At 38.3% G+C, this 16137-nt stretch overlaps 2 protein-coding genes across 2 annotated transcripts in view; both read right to left on the minus strand.

Moving 5' to 3' along the window:
- The window catches only part of LOC139503536 (uncharacterized), a 44432-nt gene extending 28365 nt beyond the window's left edge, over positions 1-16067 (minus strand). Inside the window, exons 1-3 of the mRNA XM_071293335.1 lie at positions 16045-16067; positions 14959-15057; positions 12469-12525 (exon numbers count right to left, since the gene is read on the minus strand). Coding sequence (XP_071149436.1) covers positions 12469-12525; positions 14959-15057; positions 16045-16065 — 177 coding nt within the window. The 5' untranslated portion in view covers positions 16066-16067. The remainder of the gene's footprint in view (positions 1-12468; positions 12526-14958; positions 15058-16044) is intronic.
- LOC139503376 (uncharacterized) overlaps positions 1-16137 on the minus strand; it is a 332278-nt gene that overhangs the window by 116793 nt on the left and 199348 nt on the right. The window lies entirely within an intron of this gene.

The raw sequence follows: 16137 nt of genomic DNA on the forward strand, positions 1-16137 counted from the left end.
TTCCTTTTTTGACAGTTATTGTTTAAAAGATTGCCGAGAGATAATAGAGGGACATTCAAACTCATAGATCGAAAATAAACTGACATCGCAAAGACTATACAAAAACAGATATCCAGACACGTAATAGTACACAAGACACAACATAGGAAACTGAAGACTAAGCAATACGAACCCCATCATACACTGGGGCTGACCACAGTGTTTCGGAAGGATAAACAAATCCTGTTCTACATGTGAAACCCTTCGTGTTGCTCATGTTATTTTATATTTGGTAAATAGTCTTATTCGGTAGGTCACTTTCGTGAACAGATAATAGGATTGTAGAAACGACATATGGAATATCCGATATCGTCTGTGAGACGGATATTCCAAAACGATCAAGCAACTCGTAATGGCGTCCTTATAATTTACGAAGGGAGGATTTCATCTTCACCATTTGAATCTCTTCGTTTAATAACTTCCTAGTGAGCAATAATCAAGGAAATAATTCAGCGTCACTGATAAGTAATCTGTTTACGATACACGAATTTACGTACACAACTGTTAATTCCTGCTATTTATGATGATTTTGTTTGCAAGTTATGTTACCAAAAGAAAATGTCACGTGACCGGATTCATTAAACAAAACAAACATGCTGAAATAAAAATGTCCTATAGCAATGGTAAAATCTTATATGGTTTTTACATGCAAGTATAGAATGGGATATAAATTTTTGTCTTTTCAAAAAAGGGAAATTAAAAAACGTCAAAAACGTATAAATACCCTAATAGTAACCTGCAATTCCAAAAAAAAAAAAAAACCGCCTGAAAACGTCTTGTCAAATTGATATTATAAGAATGAAAATAATCTAAAAATACTTATGTCCTTAAAGACATTTTGGTTTTTGATGACACAGTACAACACTGTTGCATTTCGAAATGTGAGACAAAAGGCTGCTATTTGTGCAATTTTAATTATAGATGCTGAATTCACTAGCAATTTAACCAAGAAGTCATATTTTACTGGAAATTACGGTGATCTGAATTGTAAATCGATAAATGTCGTCTACGGATTAGAGTGCAACCTTTGCGGATTGGTATACGTCGGTGAAACGAAAGGAAGGCTAAACAAACGTATATGCGGTCATAGATCAAACATTAACCTCAATGCTAACGACATTCTATACCAGCATTTCAATCAGCCCCATAATTCCATCGTTTCTATGACAGTTTGCATTATCGAAAAGATATACCATAGCTCCAACAATCCTAATCTTTCAACGACACTCTGTAGATAAAAAGAGGACTACTGGATTAGACAATTGGGAACTGCGACACCTTATGGTTGCAATGCCAAATTGAAGGTATTCATCACATTCGCACGAAACTGTATTCATTACTCCTTTCAAAACTTCATTCTCTGTTCATATATGTTTGGAATCCACTGTTACAAACCCCTAATTCAAACCAATACAAACTTGAAGCTATAATTTCGGATATTGCAAGTCACAGACTTTTCAAGCCAGTCCGCATTGGCAAAGATGAAAAAGAGAAAAGAAATGTCCTTAATCTTTCCTTTGCCAACAAAAGTCTCGATGGCGTCAACTTAGGCAATATCCTTCATCATAAATTAGTTCAATCGAAAATACCTCCCAAAGACCAGTCTGTTCCAAACATTTCTTATACCTATACCAAACCTATTGCAACTAAAATTTTTAATAACAAACACGTTTTGCAGGATCTCGACATTGACGACTTCAAGTCTAAACATCCTGATTGCACTTGTGCTAGTTCCTAATTCACATATAATCCTGCTGGCCACGTTATTACCGGTGACCTCAACATTGTTAATAACTATTCTCTACGAAATGTGTTATCGAAAGGTCCGAAATATCGTGAGCCTAAATTCATTAATTGGAAATACAACTTTAAAATGTTGATGGATTCAGTTGAGGATTATGCCAGGCAACGGACTAAGCGCGAGAAGGAAGACGTAGACACTCTTTCCGAATGGATTAAGGCAGTGAGGTCGTTGATACAAATCAGAATTAAGAAACTGAATGGGTCTATCAATGCCCATGCTACGCCAATCTTTAAAGACCCAAATGTTGCAAACACTTATCCTACCTGCATGACAAATATGTTGTTGTCTCCGCAGATAAAGCCCCAAACAACATCGTTTTTGTGTGTAAAACTCATTACATAAACTGCTTGATAAACGAATTAGGTATTGACAATTCACTTGGAAACTCAACGTATACCCTCACGACACTTACCAAAGAGGAAATCCTAGATAATCATTGGTCTATTCTGTGTTCCTTTGGAATTTCAACCAAAGATGAAGAACTGGATCTTCCATCACTGTATTGGATACCTACACTACATAAGTGTCCTTACAGACAACGGTATATTGCTGGTCTTCCAAGTGCTCCACGAAACCTCTTTCTAAATTATTAACATCTATTTTATCAGCAACCAAAGACGGGCTTCAAAGTTATTTTGAAACTGCCTATTCTCGAGGTGGCGTGAATCATATGTGGATACTTAAAAATTCCAAAGATCTTTTAGAGTACATACAATCTAACTCTCTTTCATCTTGTAACAGTATTAAAACATTTGACGTTTCTACTCTTTACACAAGTTTTCCACATTTCAAACTAAGAGACAAATTGAAAGAGTTGGTAGTGCTTTACTACATAAAAAAAATGGTCAATGTAGATACAAGTATCTTGTCTTAGGAAGGGATAAATCCTACTTTGTAAAGGATCACTCTGATTCAAACAAAAAAAATTCTGAAACTGATATTAATCAAGATGCTTGATTTCTTGATTGACAACATATTTGTTACGTTCGGTGAACGTGTTTTTTCAACAGACTGTCGGGATTCCAATGGGAACAAACTGTGCCCCTCTACTTGCCGACTTGTTTCTTTATTATTATGAGGCTGACTTCATGCAGGAACGTCTTAGGAAAAAAGATAAGAAGTTAGCAATATCCTTTAACTCTACTTTCCGCTATATAGATGATGTTCTTTTACTAAATAATTCAAAATTTGGTAACTATGTGGAACGTATCTACCCCACCAAGCTAGAGATAAAGGATACTACAGATACAGTTAAGTCGGCCTCATATCTTGACTTACATCTAGAAATTAACAATGACGGTCGCTTGAAAACAAAACTTTACGACGAAAGAGATGATTTCAACTTTCCACTTGTGAACTTTCCATTTCTAAGTAGCAACATTCCTGCAGCACCTGCATACGGGGTATATATCTCCCAATTGATACGAATTGACGCCATCACGAGTTGTTTGACCGTTATGGAATAACCGTTTCTCAAATGATATCGGATATATTCCTTACGTAGTAACTACAATCCCCTTCCCTTTTATGAATGTGACTACCGAATGAGACTATTTACCAGATTTGTTATCACATAAGCAACACGACGGGTGCCACATGTGGAGCAGGATGTGCTTACCCTTCCGGAGCACCTGAGATCACCTCTATTTTGTTGGTGAGGTTCGTGTCGTTTATTTTTTAGTTTTCTATGTTGTGTCATGTTTGCTGTTGTTAGTTTGTCTTTTTTTATTTTTAGCCATGGCGTTGTCAGTTTGTTTTAGATTTTTTAGTTTGACTGTCCCTTTGGTATCTTTCGTCCCTCTTTTATGCTATATGTAACGATTTTGTTTGGTAATGGACACGATGCCTACTAAATTTTTAAACTTTCTAAATAAAATGATTTGAAGCTTCAATGTGTATTGCAAGTACAAGAATATTCTTAACTGATGTATCTTTTTGGATATTGGTTGAACCCTCTTCCTAATTGGGTTGTAAATTTAACTATAATGTCTCTTTGTTTTGTTCACACATCGTTGTCAAAATAATATGATTTGATGCGACTGTCATACAAATGAGAGGATTGCCTAGCTGTAAACCAGCTTTAATCCACAATTGTTTACATCAAAAAGGCCTGTACCAAGTGAGGACTAGGACAATGGATATCCATTCGTTTGAAGTGTTTTCAACATTTGGTTTTGCCATTTGATTAGAGACGTTCCGCTTAGATTTGTCCACGGTGTTCAATATTTTTGTGAGTTTACTTTATATATCTTATTACGTGCAACACAGATATTTGTTAAAATATTTTACAGAAATTCATAATATGTCAAATGAGTATGATCAATGCTGGAATATGGACAGTTCCATTTTGCTATAGTTATTTATTCAGTCATTATATGTTTTGATCATCGATTGTACAATTGTGTGTATGTGCATCCATTATGTTTGCTTGTATAGCTACACGTATTTACGTGCGTTGTTTGGTATTATATTCAAAGGTAAATAACGTGAAGTAATTACTAGATGTAATTCATAGCTATCACTGTCCCTTTATTTTGCTTTTCCATCGATATAAAGTTAAAATGGTCAATCACACATATATGTGATATCGTTGCTACTCTATGTAAACCATCACGATTCCATATGTATAACTTATTATTATGAAAGAACAAGATACCAATAGGAAAATATGCAATTTCATGTCATATAACTAACATTTAAGAAGATCAATCAATCTAGAAAAGACGTATTGAGATATGGCATTATTAAACAAACACAACACACTATCTACACTATTTGAAAAAAAGAAGATGTGGTATGATTGCCAAAATCACTTTTGACACGTGCACGTTACATGCATGCATTTTTGATAAGCTTCCAACATATTCCGATGCCAAAACCAACAGCGTCCTCTTAAGCTTCTTTTATAGGATGACCGATACGATATACAAGTTGCTTTACTGTTTAGAACCGATTTTATCCTATTCTTGTCATTAATTCTTTGACTAAACCATGATTCACATTGTTAGTAAAGACCTACGTCAACGTTCCTGATCATGTCCCGTGGAGTTCATACGATTCTACCAGCATTGTTCCACTAGTTTTAATTCATTGGTATGTAAATAGGTGATTCAGAGGTCTAAAATCGATTTTAACTAGTAGTAAGCTGTACGAGATATAAATACCTGTATAACCTGTCCTTTCATATATTCATAAAAAACCAAAATAACTATTCAGTAATAATCATACATGTAAACTTTAAGTCAAAATTATAATTTAACAATTATACTTTGTTACAGCTAAGGTAATTTATCCCTCAAGGTTCAACATACTTAATATTTCCAACAATTGAAATCTTCGTCAACAGACCTGAGGCCCAAGGCAGGCATAATGAAATGTTGAACAGGGTCAACACACTAATATATTGGGGACACGTTGCCTCACAAAGCACACCATCACGGGTCCATGTCCAGTCAGCATTAAAGCAAGAAGCATGGCATTAGAGGCAAAGTCCCAGGCCCTGGCGAGAGCCTAGTCAGATGGACTCCGCCTTTCTTGAGTGTAGTCTATATCCCGGGGATGCTGGAGTTAGACATAAAACCCCGAAAAATTGGGATTGGGGAAACAGGGAACAAATAAAAAAAACCCGAATGGAGTCATGGAGGTATGGGTGACCCAAACCAAGGCAATCCTCAACACCAAGGGAGTAGTATCAAGACCAGTCCGCACTGGCCGGGTGAAGCCAGTGCATGGCACAAGACTGTCCCGACCAAAAGGGGCGCACTTCATACTTCTGCGGTCACACAAGTAACTATGCAGGTCAGGGGTCAGCACCCTGTACCCAACCAGTTCACACTGGTGGGGGACAGTATGAGACACCCCGCAGTAGGTATGGCAAGTGGCAAGACAAAAAGGGCGAAGACACAAGGCAGGCTCTAGCCCAAATTTATGTAGAATGACAAGAAAATAGGGGTGAGGACACAAGGCAGACCCCTGCCCGTGCCTATTGGGATAGGCAATTCCAGAATCCGTAGAACCAAGGGTATACACCTGTGCCCCCATAAGGGGTCACCACAGGGGGGAGCTATGGGCAACATGCTTACCCAATTCCATAAAACGAGGAAAGGCCCAGGGAGAACACAAGGGGGCCTGACAGCAGAGGTGGGGTACAAGGAATTATAGGTGGAGTCTCTAAGGTTAGCAATGTTCCAAAGAATAAAAAGTATGACGGAAAGGGCAACTGGCAGGCCTTTTTCACAATTTTTGCAAAGTACACAGAGGTCTGGAATGGGGTCCTCAGGAATGCAAGGACCAATTTTGTTGGTGTTTTGATGGAAAATCCAGTGAATAATTTGCCCTCATAACAGAAAGAGACAGGGAGGTCAGTTATAGGGAGCTTGTGGAGAAGCGTTTTGGTTTCAAGGCGCTCCATGAGACTGACCAGGTCCTTTTAGAAACCCCCCCTTGACGATTACATGTACGAGCAAGCCGTAATGCGGCTGTGCCAGGGTATCGAAAACAAGAAGCTGGGGTTGCAAGTCTCTAACCTTCAGCCACAAAGCATAGAGGAGGCCGTAAATAAAATACGGCAATTCCGACATAACCCCCAAGCAATATATGGTAAGCCAAATAGGCGTAAGGTTCGACAGTTAATGGGTGGGCGGTATGAAGCCCATTCAACTTCCACTGTGGGGAGAGGGAACATTTCAAAGGGACTGCCCAAAATTTAGGGGAAGGTCCCAATCAAGAAGCCAATCCCCATACCGAGGATCGGGGCGGGAAAGTGTATGTTATCACTGCTATAAGCCCGGATATCTTCGAAATAAGTGCCCAGATCTTCGGTCTAAAGAGATAACTGTCACTTTTGCTGACCAAACTCGTACAACACCAAATCTGTTAAACTCAAATGGAGCAGCTCCAGATGCCAGAGTGAGCCCCCGAAAATAGAGTTTGACCTGTCGACAGATGCGCAGTTTAGGGAGCAAAATGTTGGGGAAGTGATCTTGGGATATCATTGTCCGGAATCAGTTTGTCCGGGGAAGAAAATATTGTAAAAAAAACCTACAAGAGGCATAGGGGGTGTTATCATCAGAGTCTGAAGGGGAGGTCACCCATGACACAGAGTCTGTAAATAACCTAGCGCCTGAGTGCCCATTAGAGGATAAGGGGAATGCTTCCTCCGATTCAGAGGAGGAAGTCATACAAGACCATTGAGTTGACCGTCGGTTGTCAAAAACATTAGACACTTTAGAGAGGGACCCAGATCATGGTTGGTGGAAAATAAATGCAAACCAGGGGCATTCCATTGATGTGGGATCTTTTGGTATTCCCTCAGTAGAGGAAAATACTGTTGCCCATGCCTACCACTACACAACCATGCTTGCTTTGGGGATATAGAAGAGGAAGGATTGAGACGGATAAATAGGCATCACATTCATCTATTGAGTGAGGTACCCCTACCTTCAAGCCTTTATTTCAAAATACGGCCTTTTGGGGTTTGCCAGGATGACATTTAGGCTCTGTAACGCCCAAGGTACTTATGCTAAGGTCATAAGCTTGGTTATAAGGGGGTTAACCTGGGATATAGTGTTTGCCTTTCTAGATGATAGTTTAATTCTTTGGATATAGCTTCTCATTTGGCCAACCTGAGGGCGGTCTTACAGCGCTTTAGAGAATACGGACTAAAGCTTAAGCCAACGAAAAGTGAACTGTTTTAACAGGTAGAATTCCCAGGAAGGGTATGCATATTGGCCGTGGTTATATAGAGGATGTGAAGAAATGGCCAACCCCTCACAATACGAAAACGGTAGAGCGTTTTCTTGGGTTCGCCAATTATTGCAGGGCTTTAATTGAGGGGTATTCTTAAATTCCAGCACCACTTCAAGATGTCACAGGTAAAAGGTTTTTCACATGGGGGAAAACAAAGCAGGAGGCATTTGATAAACTGCTGGAGGCTCTCACCTCTGCACCCCTACTGGCCCTGCAGAATACATCTGATCCATTCGTCCTAGATACAGATGCCTCGGACTATGCAATAGGGACAGTCTTGTCACAAGTACAAAAAGGGGAGGAAAGGGTAGTTTGCTATGTCAGTTTCACTCTAACTCCAGAGCAAAGGTGGTATTGCACCACCTGGAAGGAGCTCCTGGCATTAGTACGCTTCACCAAACAGTTCCGGCACTACCTGCTGGGAAGGAATTTTGTAGTCCGCACAGACCACAGTAGCCTCACCTGGCTGCTTCGCCTTAAGCAGCCCCAAGGGCAGCTGGCCAGGTGGCTCGAGGAGTTGAGCCAATATCACAGGGAGGTGCGACATAGGGCCGGCTCCAAGCACAAAAACGGAGATGCCTTGTCCAGAATGCCCATTGACTCTCCATGTCAGGACTTTAAAACCGATGTCAACTTGGCAACCCTGCCATTTGGGGTTGTCCATATTGTGCAAGGGCTCAAGCAAATAGGTCTAAATGACCGATGTGGATGACGTGGTCACATGGGCATCCAAAGGAACAGGTGTAGGAGGGCGGTCTGTAAACTAGAAACTGGTCACTGGCCAAGATTCTGCAGAGGATAGATTTTTAGATGAAATACCGGTTGCCGATGCAAAGCCCGCCGACAAGGGTATTTGCATATCACGAGTGACAGTGGCCACTGTGGGTAGAGATGTGGTGATAGTCCCAGACGACCCTGACTGTTCCATTCGGGTTGTACAGGATGGGCTTGGGGAAGATTTAGCGAAATACTCTGTTGAACAGATTTGTGACGCGCAGCGCAAAGACCCCGAATTTAAGTGGCTCATTGAGTGGCTTGACGATAACAGTTGTCAACCTGCTCAGGGGGACCTGTTTCGATATAGCCAACCGGCAAAATTTTTAACAAAAAAAAAATTAACCAGATCCGCAGCAAGCTAGTCTGAACCCTACTGGACTGCGGAGGTCAGCCCAACGTCTCTCTTGTATATTTTTGACTCTAGTAAAGCATACGAAATATTGCAGACGCTTTACTCGCCTTTATTATCGATACGTCCAAAACATTGGTGCCGTGGAAAAGCATTTCCACAGCAAATTTCACCTCCGCTATCGAAAGATAGAGTCTTCGATATGATTCCGTTTACGACAACTGGTGTTGATTTCGCTGGACCACTCTTCGTTAAGGAAAATCGAAATCGTATATTTGCCTATTCACATGTGCTTGTATTCGTGCCTTACACCTAGACCTAGTTACAGATATGACAATCGAGCCATTCAAGTTAGCGTTTCGACGATTCATTAGTAGGAGAGGAATTCCCAGTACTGTGTATTCCGATAATGCACCAACCCTTGCTGCTTCACATGATATTCCGAAGGAAATGAGCATTCAGAATAATTAGAAACTTATTCCGAACGTGTAATCAACGATCGTCTGATTACGTATGGGTCATCCGACATCCTCGATCGAGAGCCGCTTAAACCGTCACACCTAGATCTGCTACAGGGAAGAAGCTTATCACAAGAGAACAATTATAATTCAGAGGACAATAATTTTAATTTTGGTTTCATAGATGCAAAAAAACGTTTTAATCATAAAGTAACTGTGATTGAACACTTTGCAAAACGATGGAGAATGGAATACCTCATCGGATTAAGAGAATTTCATCGCGTCGCCGGAGACCAAAGCGCACATGTGAAAATTGGCTCCGTCGTACAAATCATGGATAATTCACCGAGAAAGATGCGGAAACTACCAGTCATAGAAGATTTGGTCACCGGGAATGATGGAGTAGTGAGAGCAGTCAAATTTCGAACATCAAACGGACTGATTACAACGAGACCACTTGTGAAACTGGTGCCATTGGAAATATGAACTTTAATTGTTTAAAGTGTTTTTTCGGTACCCTTTTTATGAACAATACATGAACAGTAATTGCATTTTGCGGCCCCCATTATTTTGTGAATTATTTATAGTTTCAGTTTAATATTTTATACGCTTTTATTTGCTTTACGTTTTACCGTCATTTTGACGTAACAATAGGCCCGCAACGTCGTGACTTGCCAACGTCTCTCTTGTATATTTTGGACTCTAGTAAAGCATATATACGAAACATTGAAGACGCTTTTGTGTTTACTCGCCTTTATTATCGACACGTTCAAAACAGGGCACTTAGACACGCCCAAGAGAAGCGGACACCCCAGTCCGGATCAAGGGGTAGAGCGGTGCACATTCCAACAAGAAGGAAAGAGGGAAACTTGGGTGTCGTGGCAATGGACACCCCAGAACAGTTACACACAAAGGGAGACTGGGCTGTCGGGCTTAAGGACACCCCAACAAGACTACACGCTGCAAGAGACTGGTGTGTCAGGCCAGAGGACACCCCAACAGCACTACACGCCGAGGGAGACTAGGGTGTCAGGCCAGAGGACACCACAAGGAGCTACACAGCAAGGTAGACTTTGGTATCAAGCCAAAAAGCACCCCAACAGGACTACACGCTGAGGGACCCACCCCTTCAGAGAGGAAGATTATTATTAAGTTTATTTTCTAATTATTTTCTTGTCCAAATAACCCACTAACCATCCCCCCCTTATCAAGGGGACATTACGAAGGGGGTGGAGGGGGCTGGGATCGTTGATAGAACGGTAAGGGGCTGGCTGTACATACAAATAGGGTTTACTTTATTTAGTGGACCCAAACAATTAGAAATAGTACCTTTTTTTAATCTGGGCCCCTCTTATCTGAGGGGGCCCATCCGGAAAATTCACCCTTTTTATTATATTAATTTGGCAAAAATCATTAAGAAATTCTAAACGTACAACAAAAATATAAAGCTGGGGGGAGTGTGGTATTCGTTGGTACTGAGCCAGACCCTGCTGGAAGTTGCACGATCACATGATGCCTTATCTCTCTCGTTCCAGTTACCATTTAGTGCTCCACGAAACCTCTTTCTAAATTATTAACATCTATTTTATCAGCAATCAAAGACGGGCTTCAAAGTTATTGTGAAACTGCCTATTCTAGAGGTGGTGTGAATCAGATGTGGATACTTAAAAATTCAAAAGATCTTTTAGAGTACATACAATCTAACTCTCTTTCATCTTGTAACAGTATTAAAACATTTGACTTTTCTACTCTGTACACAAGTATTCCACATTCCAAACTAAAAGACAAATTGAAAGAGTTCGTATTACTTTGTTTCATAAAAAAGAATGGCCAACGTAGATACAAGTATCTTGTCTTAGGGAGGGATAAATCCTACTTTGTAAAGAATCACTCTGATTCAAACAAAAAATTCTCTGAAACTGATATTATCAAGATGCTTGATTTCTTGATTGACAACATATTTGTTACGTTCGGAGGACGTGTTTTTCAACAGACTGTCGGCATTCCAATGGGAACAAACTGTGCCCCTCTACTCGCCGACTTGTTTCTTTATTATTATGAGACTGACTTCATGCAGGAACTTCTTAGGAAGAAAGATAAGAAGTTAGCAATATCCTTTAACTCTACTTTCCGCTATATAGATGATGTTCTTTCACTAAACAATTCAAAATTTGGTGACTATGTGGAACGCATCTATCCAATCGAACTAGAGATAAAGGATACTACAGATACAGTTAAGTCGGCTTCATATCTTGACTTACATCTAGAAATTGACAATGAGGGTCGGTTGAAAACAAAACTTTACGACAAAAGAGATGATTTCAGCTTTCCAATTGTGAACTTTCCATTTCTAAGTAGCAACATTCCAGCAGCACCTGCATACGGGGTATATATCTCCCAATTGATACGATATTCCCGTGCTTGCATTTCCTATCATGATTTTCTTGATAGAGGTTTGCTGCTAACAAGGAAGCTATTAAACCAAGAGTTCCAAATGGTGAAGTTGAAATCATCCCTTCGTAAATTTTACGGACGCCATCACGAGTTGGTCGACCGTTATGGAATAACCGTTTCACAAATGATATCGGATATGTACCTTACGTCGTAACTACAATCCCCTTCCCTTTCATGAATATGACCTACCGAATTAGACAATTTACCGGATTTGTAATCACATAAGCAACACGACGGGTGCCACATGTGGAGCAGGATCTGCTTACCCTTCCGGAGCACCTGAGATCACCCCTAGTTTTTGGTGGGGTTCGTGTTGTTTATTCTTTAGTTTTCTATGTTGTGTCGTGTGTACTATTGTTTATCTGTTTGTCTTTTTCATTTTTAGCCATGGCGTTGTCAGTTTGTTTTGGATTTATGAGTTTGACTGTCCCTTTGGTATCTTTCGTCCCTCTTTTAGACGATAAGTAACAATTGTTAAGAATATGTTAAGTCATGTCACCACAGACGTAGTGCGTGAAGACATGGGTTTACATTATCTTTAATATTTTAAATTGTCACAAAATGGACCATGAACTTGATATTTCAGAAAATCAAAGAAACAAAGGTGATTGAGCTTTGTATTATATCTAATTGTCACATTAGCTATCCCGAAAGCAATAATCACCAGTTACGATTAATTTATTTCATATTAGTATAGTTCTAACAACATATTTCTATCATTTTCGTTTTTTTTTCACTTGATCATGTTAACAAAAGTAGATTGTTTAAAAACAAAAGTCATGCTTTCTGTCGTAACCATCAGTTGTAAGATATGTACGTGAGAGCAATCAATTAAATACCTTTGCTACTTGTCCGTGTGTTTCTTGTTCTGAATAGTCACAAAGGTCTGCATTTCCCTAGAATAAAAAAAAAACAAAAAAACAAATACATATGTTAAGTAGGAGACGAATGTCCAATGTCCGTAGTCAAAATACTTTTAAATTTCTAAATTTGCCTTTCTTTGAAAGAATGCATAATAAAACATGTTCTGGAATTAGTTCATGAAGTTTTACATATAGACTTTTTACATAGCATTTATCGAACCATTAAAGTATTATTAAAGTTGTAAACAAGGCTGTGCAAATACAACAAAACTATACAGTATTTGCTTTTATATATCGAAGAGAATAATCGCATCGCTGGTAATTTGTCAAGTTGGGATTGGTTTAACACGCCGACACGTGGTGTTCCCATATGGACCCGTAGGCGGATAGTAAATTGTAGCCCAAAACTGTAAAAAGTGAAAATACTTTTCTTTTTAAAATATTAGACAACACAGATGCGAACTGTGGAAATTCGGTTTGAATTGATTTTGTACCAAGAACCATCTGATAGAAGGAGTGCTTATTGATATCAAATACAATGATTTTCCGGCTCACCGTTTACCGATGTCACATTTCAGTTGTTTTCTATAATTAGTTAATACATGTACTTCAGTCTTATCATGTACATCTTTTGTATATAATTTTATAAATTTACTGTTTGCAAAAGTATAAAGTATTCTAAATATTAGGGATGTTCTGGTCACTAACAGAAAACCCTGGCCGTTTTTGGCACAACTTTTTTGATCTTTTGGTCCTCGATGCTGTTCGACTTTGTGCTTGTTTCGGCTTTCAAACTTTTGTATCTTGGCGTCACTAGTAGATCTTGTGTGGACAACATGCACTTCTGGCGTATTAAAATTTTGAACTTGTTACCTTTTGTTGGCTGTTGTTCGCGTGATTCTTTTTCAATTGTGTTCTCCAATTTATTTATATTGTAGTCCTGTGGTGTTGAGTTGTCATTTTAATGTTATATTTCACATGGCTATAAAAGAGGGAGGTTTGGCATGCCACAAAACCAGGTTCAACCCACCATTTTTTCCTTTAAAATTGTCCTGTACCAAGTCAGGAATATGGCCACTATTATATTATAGTTCGTTTCTGTGTGTGTTACATTTTAACGTTGCGTCGTTTGTTCTCTCTTATTTTTAGTGTAAATTCACATTGCGATAAGACGTGTCACGGTTCTTGTCTATCCCAAATTTATGTATTTGGTTTTGATATTATATTTGTTATACTCGTGGGATTTTGTCTGATGCTTGGTCCGTTTCTGTGTGTGTTGTGTCGTTGTTCTCATCTTATATTTAATACGTTTCCTCAGTTTTAGTTAGTTACCCCGATTTTGTTTGTTGTTCACGGACGTCGGACCCCAAAGTTGGAACATTCGAAATGAATGTTTCCTATCATATGCCTCAACAGAGAAAAAATAATATTTTAATATGAACGAATCGACAAAAATATACATAATGAACACTGTTTGGAAATGTCAACTTTTTTAAAGTTACTTTCTAAATTATGTTTGAAACTTTTTAAAAATGCATTTATTCAATAATATGTTTGTTTTTTTGTGTTTTTTTTTGTATTATTTTACACAATATACTTTCCAGTATCCAAATAATTGTTTTGTACACTACTTTGTAATGTTTTTCATAGAAAACATAGCATTGAGGTGTATTTTCTGGAATTTGCCGAGCATCACAGGAATGCCATGCGATAACGTTACGAAAAGGCATGTGATGACAATCGAAGCATGTGATAAACTTTTCATATCAGCCCGCAAAGCACCAATTCGGAAAAATATGGAATATACGCTAATTTAATGCTATTATCATATAGTAAAATCATATGTTATTTAGTGGAAGTGTATGATCAATAGATTATAACATGTATTTTTCATATTGCAATGGTATCATCCCTCGACCCATATCGCTGAAGCCTTGGGCAGATATGGGAGTCTCGGGATGATACCAGGGCCACTATTGAAAAGGGAATATTATAATCTATACGGATTTTACAGCTTCACAAATAAATACGTAGCTTAAACATCGCGTTACAAACATGCATTCAACTGTTGTCAATCAATCGAATATCAAATATGTCAAATAACATGAATACTGCGATGGCTTTGAAATAAGTCTAGATTTATTGTATAAGGTATGCGATGTGTTCCAACATAAAGGGGATTAGAGTGCCCTGCTAATGCTTGCATATAGAAATGTACATTCGTAGTGGATATAGTCTTATCGGCAACCATATCTTATATTCGCATACTTCATATTTTTTGTTATGCACGTAAGAAAGGAGCTTCTGAATATTTCAATTATTGAATATTAATGATATAATAATTATAAATGTTTCATATCAGTTTAATAATATCGCCAATTCATTTAGTTTTAGAACAAAACGTTTATAGTATGATAAACACATGTGTTGACGTGATAGCAACCGTTTGCACAGCAAAACACATACCTGATCGTCCTGTGTGTCAGGATTTTGGCCTTGAACGAGAAGTGTTTCAATCGTCTGTGCGTCTCCTCTTCTAGTGGCAATGTGAAGCTTTCTGTTTTCCTGAAACATTGAACGAAGATTGCAAAATAACGAGTATATGTTATTACTTGCATACTTTCAAATGTTTACCCAAATAATGAAATACCGTAGAGTATTTGGCGTAACATTTCTTAATATTGGGCCATCACTGCTCTTCAGTGACATACTTTTCCCTCTTTTTTTAGGTTACTGTTATTCTTTAGGCGTCACTACGTACACACTTATAAGATCCTGCTGTTTATGTTTATTCATTTTTTGGGCAAATTATGTTATAAGGCAAATTATTACTAATATCATTCTTAAAGTAAAAATCAGATGCTGAAATCCACATTGATTTCCTTCATAGACATTGATGTCCCTTTTTTCGTTTTCAATATTACTGACATACAGCTATAAAGTCCCATCACACAAACATGAAATTGTATTCCTACTCTATATATGCGTTCACTATCCTATTTATTTAACTTATTTCATACTTATTAAATCAGGTTGACGTTCATGAAAGTACAAAATACGAATACAAAATATTGCAATTTTATGTCATATACATTTTGTAAATAAAAACTAACAAAAACAACACAATCAGAAAAGACATATTGAGATATAGCATTATTGAACATAGGCAACACACTTCCTGTCCTAGTATGTTTCGATTTTATATATAGAAAAGAAGATGTGGTATGAATTCCAATATCCCTATTGACACGTTACATGGCGTGTACGTCTTTAACAAAACAAAATAAATTTCCCAGATACTGAAGCTGAATCCGACAGCGTTGCATTCATATAAAGAATGACCGATACGATGCACATGGTAAGAAAAGATCGCATGAAGGACAGACATGTGAGGTCAAATTTCCTGTTTGTGCCACGTTTAGAAGTTCATAAGATTCATCAAGCATTTGTTCTACAAGTTTGAATTGCGGAATATTAAGAAGAGGTGAAGATGTCAAAAACCGATGTTTACTAGTAGTACCTATTAGGATAAGCTGTATGAGAAATAAATACCTGTTGAACCTGTTCCTTCATATGTTCCTGAATAAACAAAATAACCAGTTTGTAAGTATCATGCATACACACGTTAAGACTATGTTATAAGTA

Source organism: Mytilus edulis, chromosome 14 (assembly GCF_963676685.1).
Source record: "Mytilus edulis chromosome 14, xbMytEdul2.2, whole genome shotgun sequence".
Taxonomy (NCBI): Eukaryota; Metazoa; Mollusca; class Bivalvia; order Mytilida; family Mytilidae; genus Mytilus; species Mytilus edulis.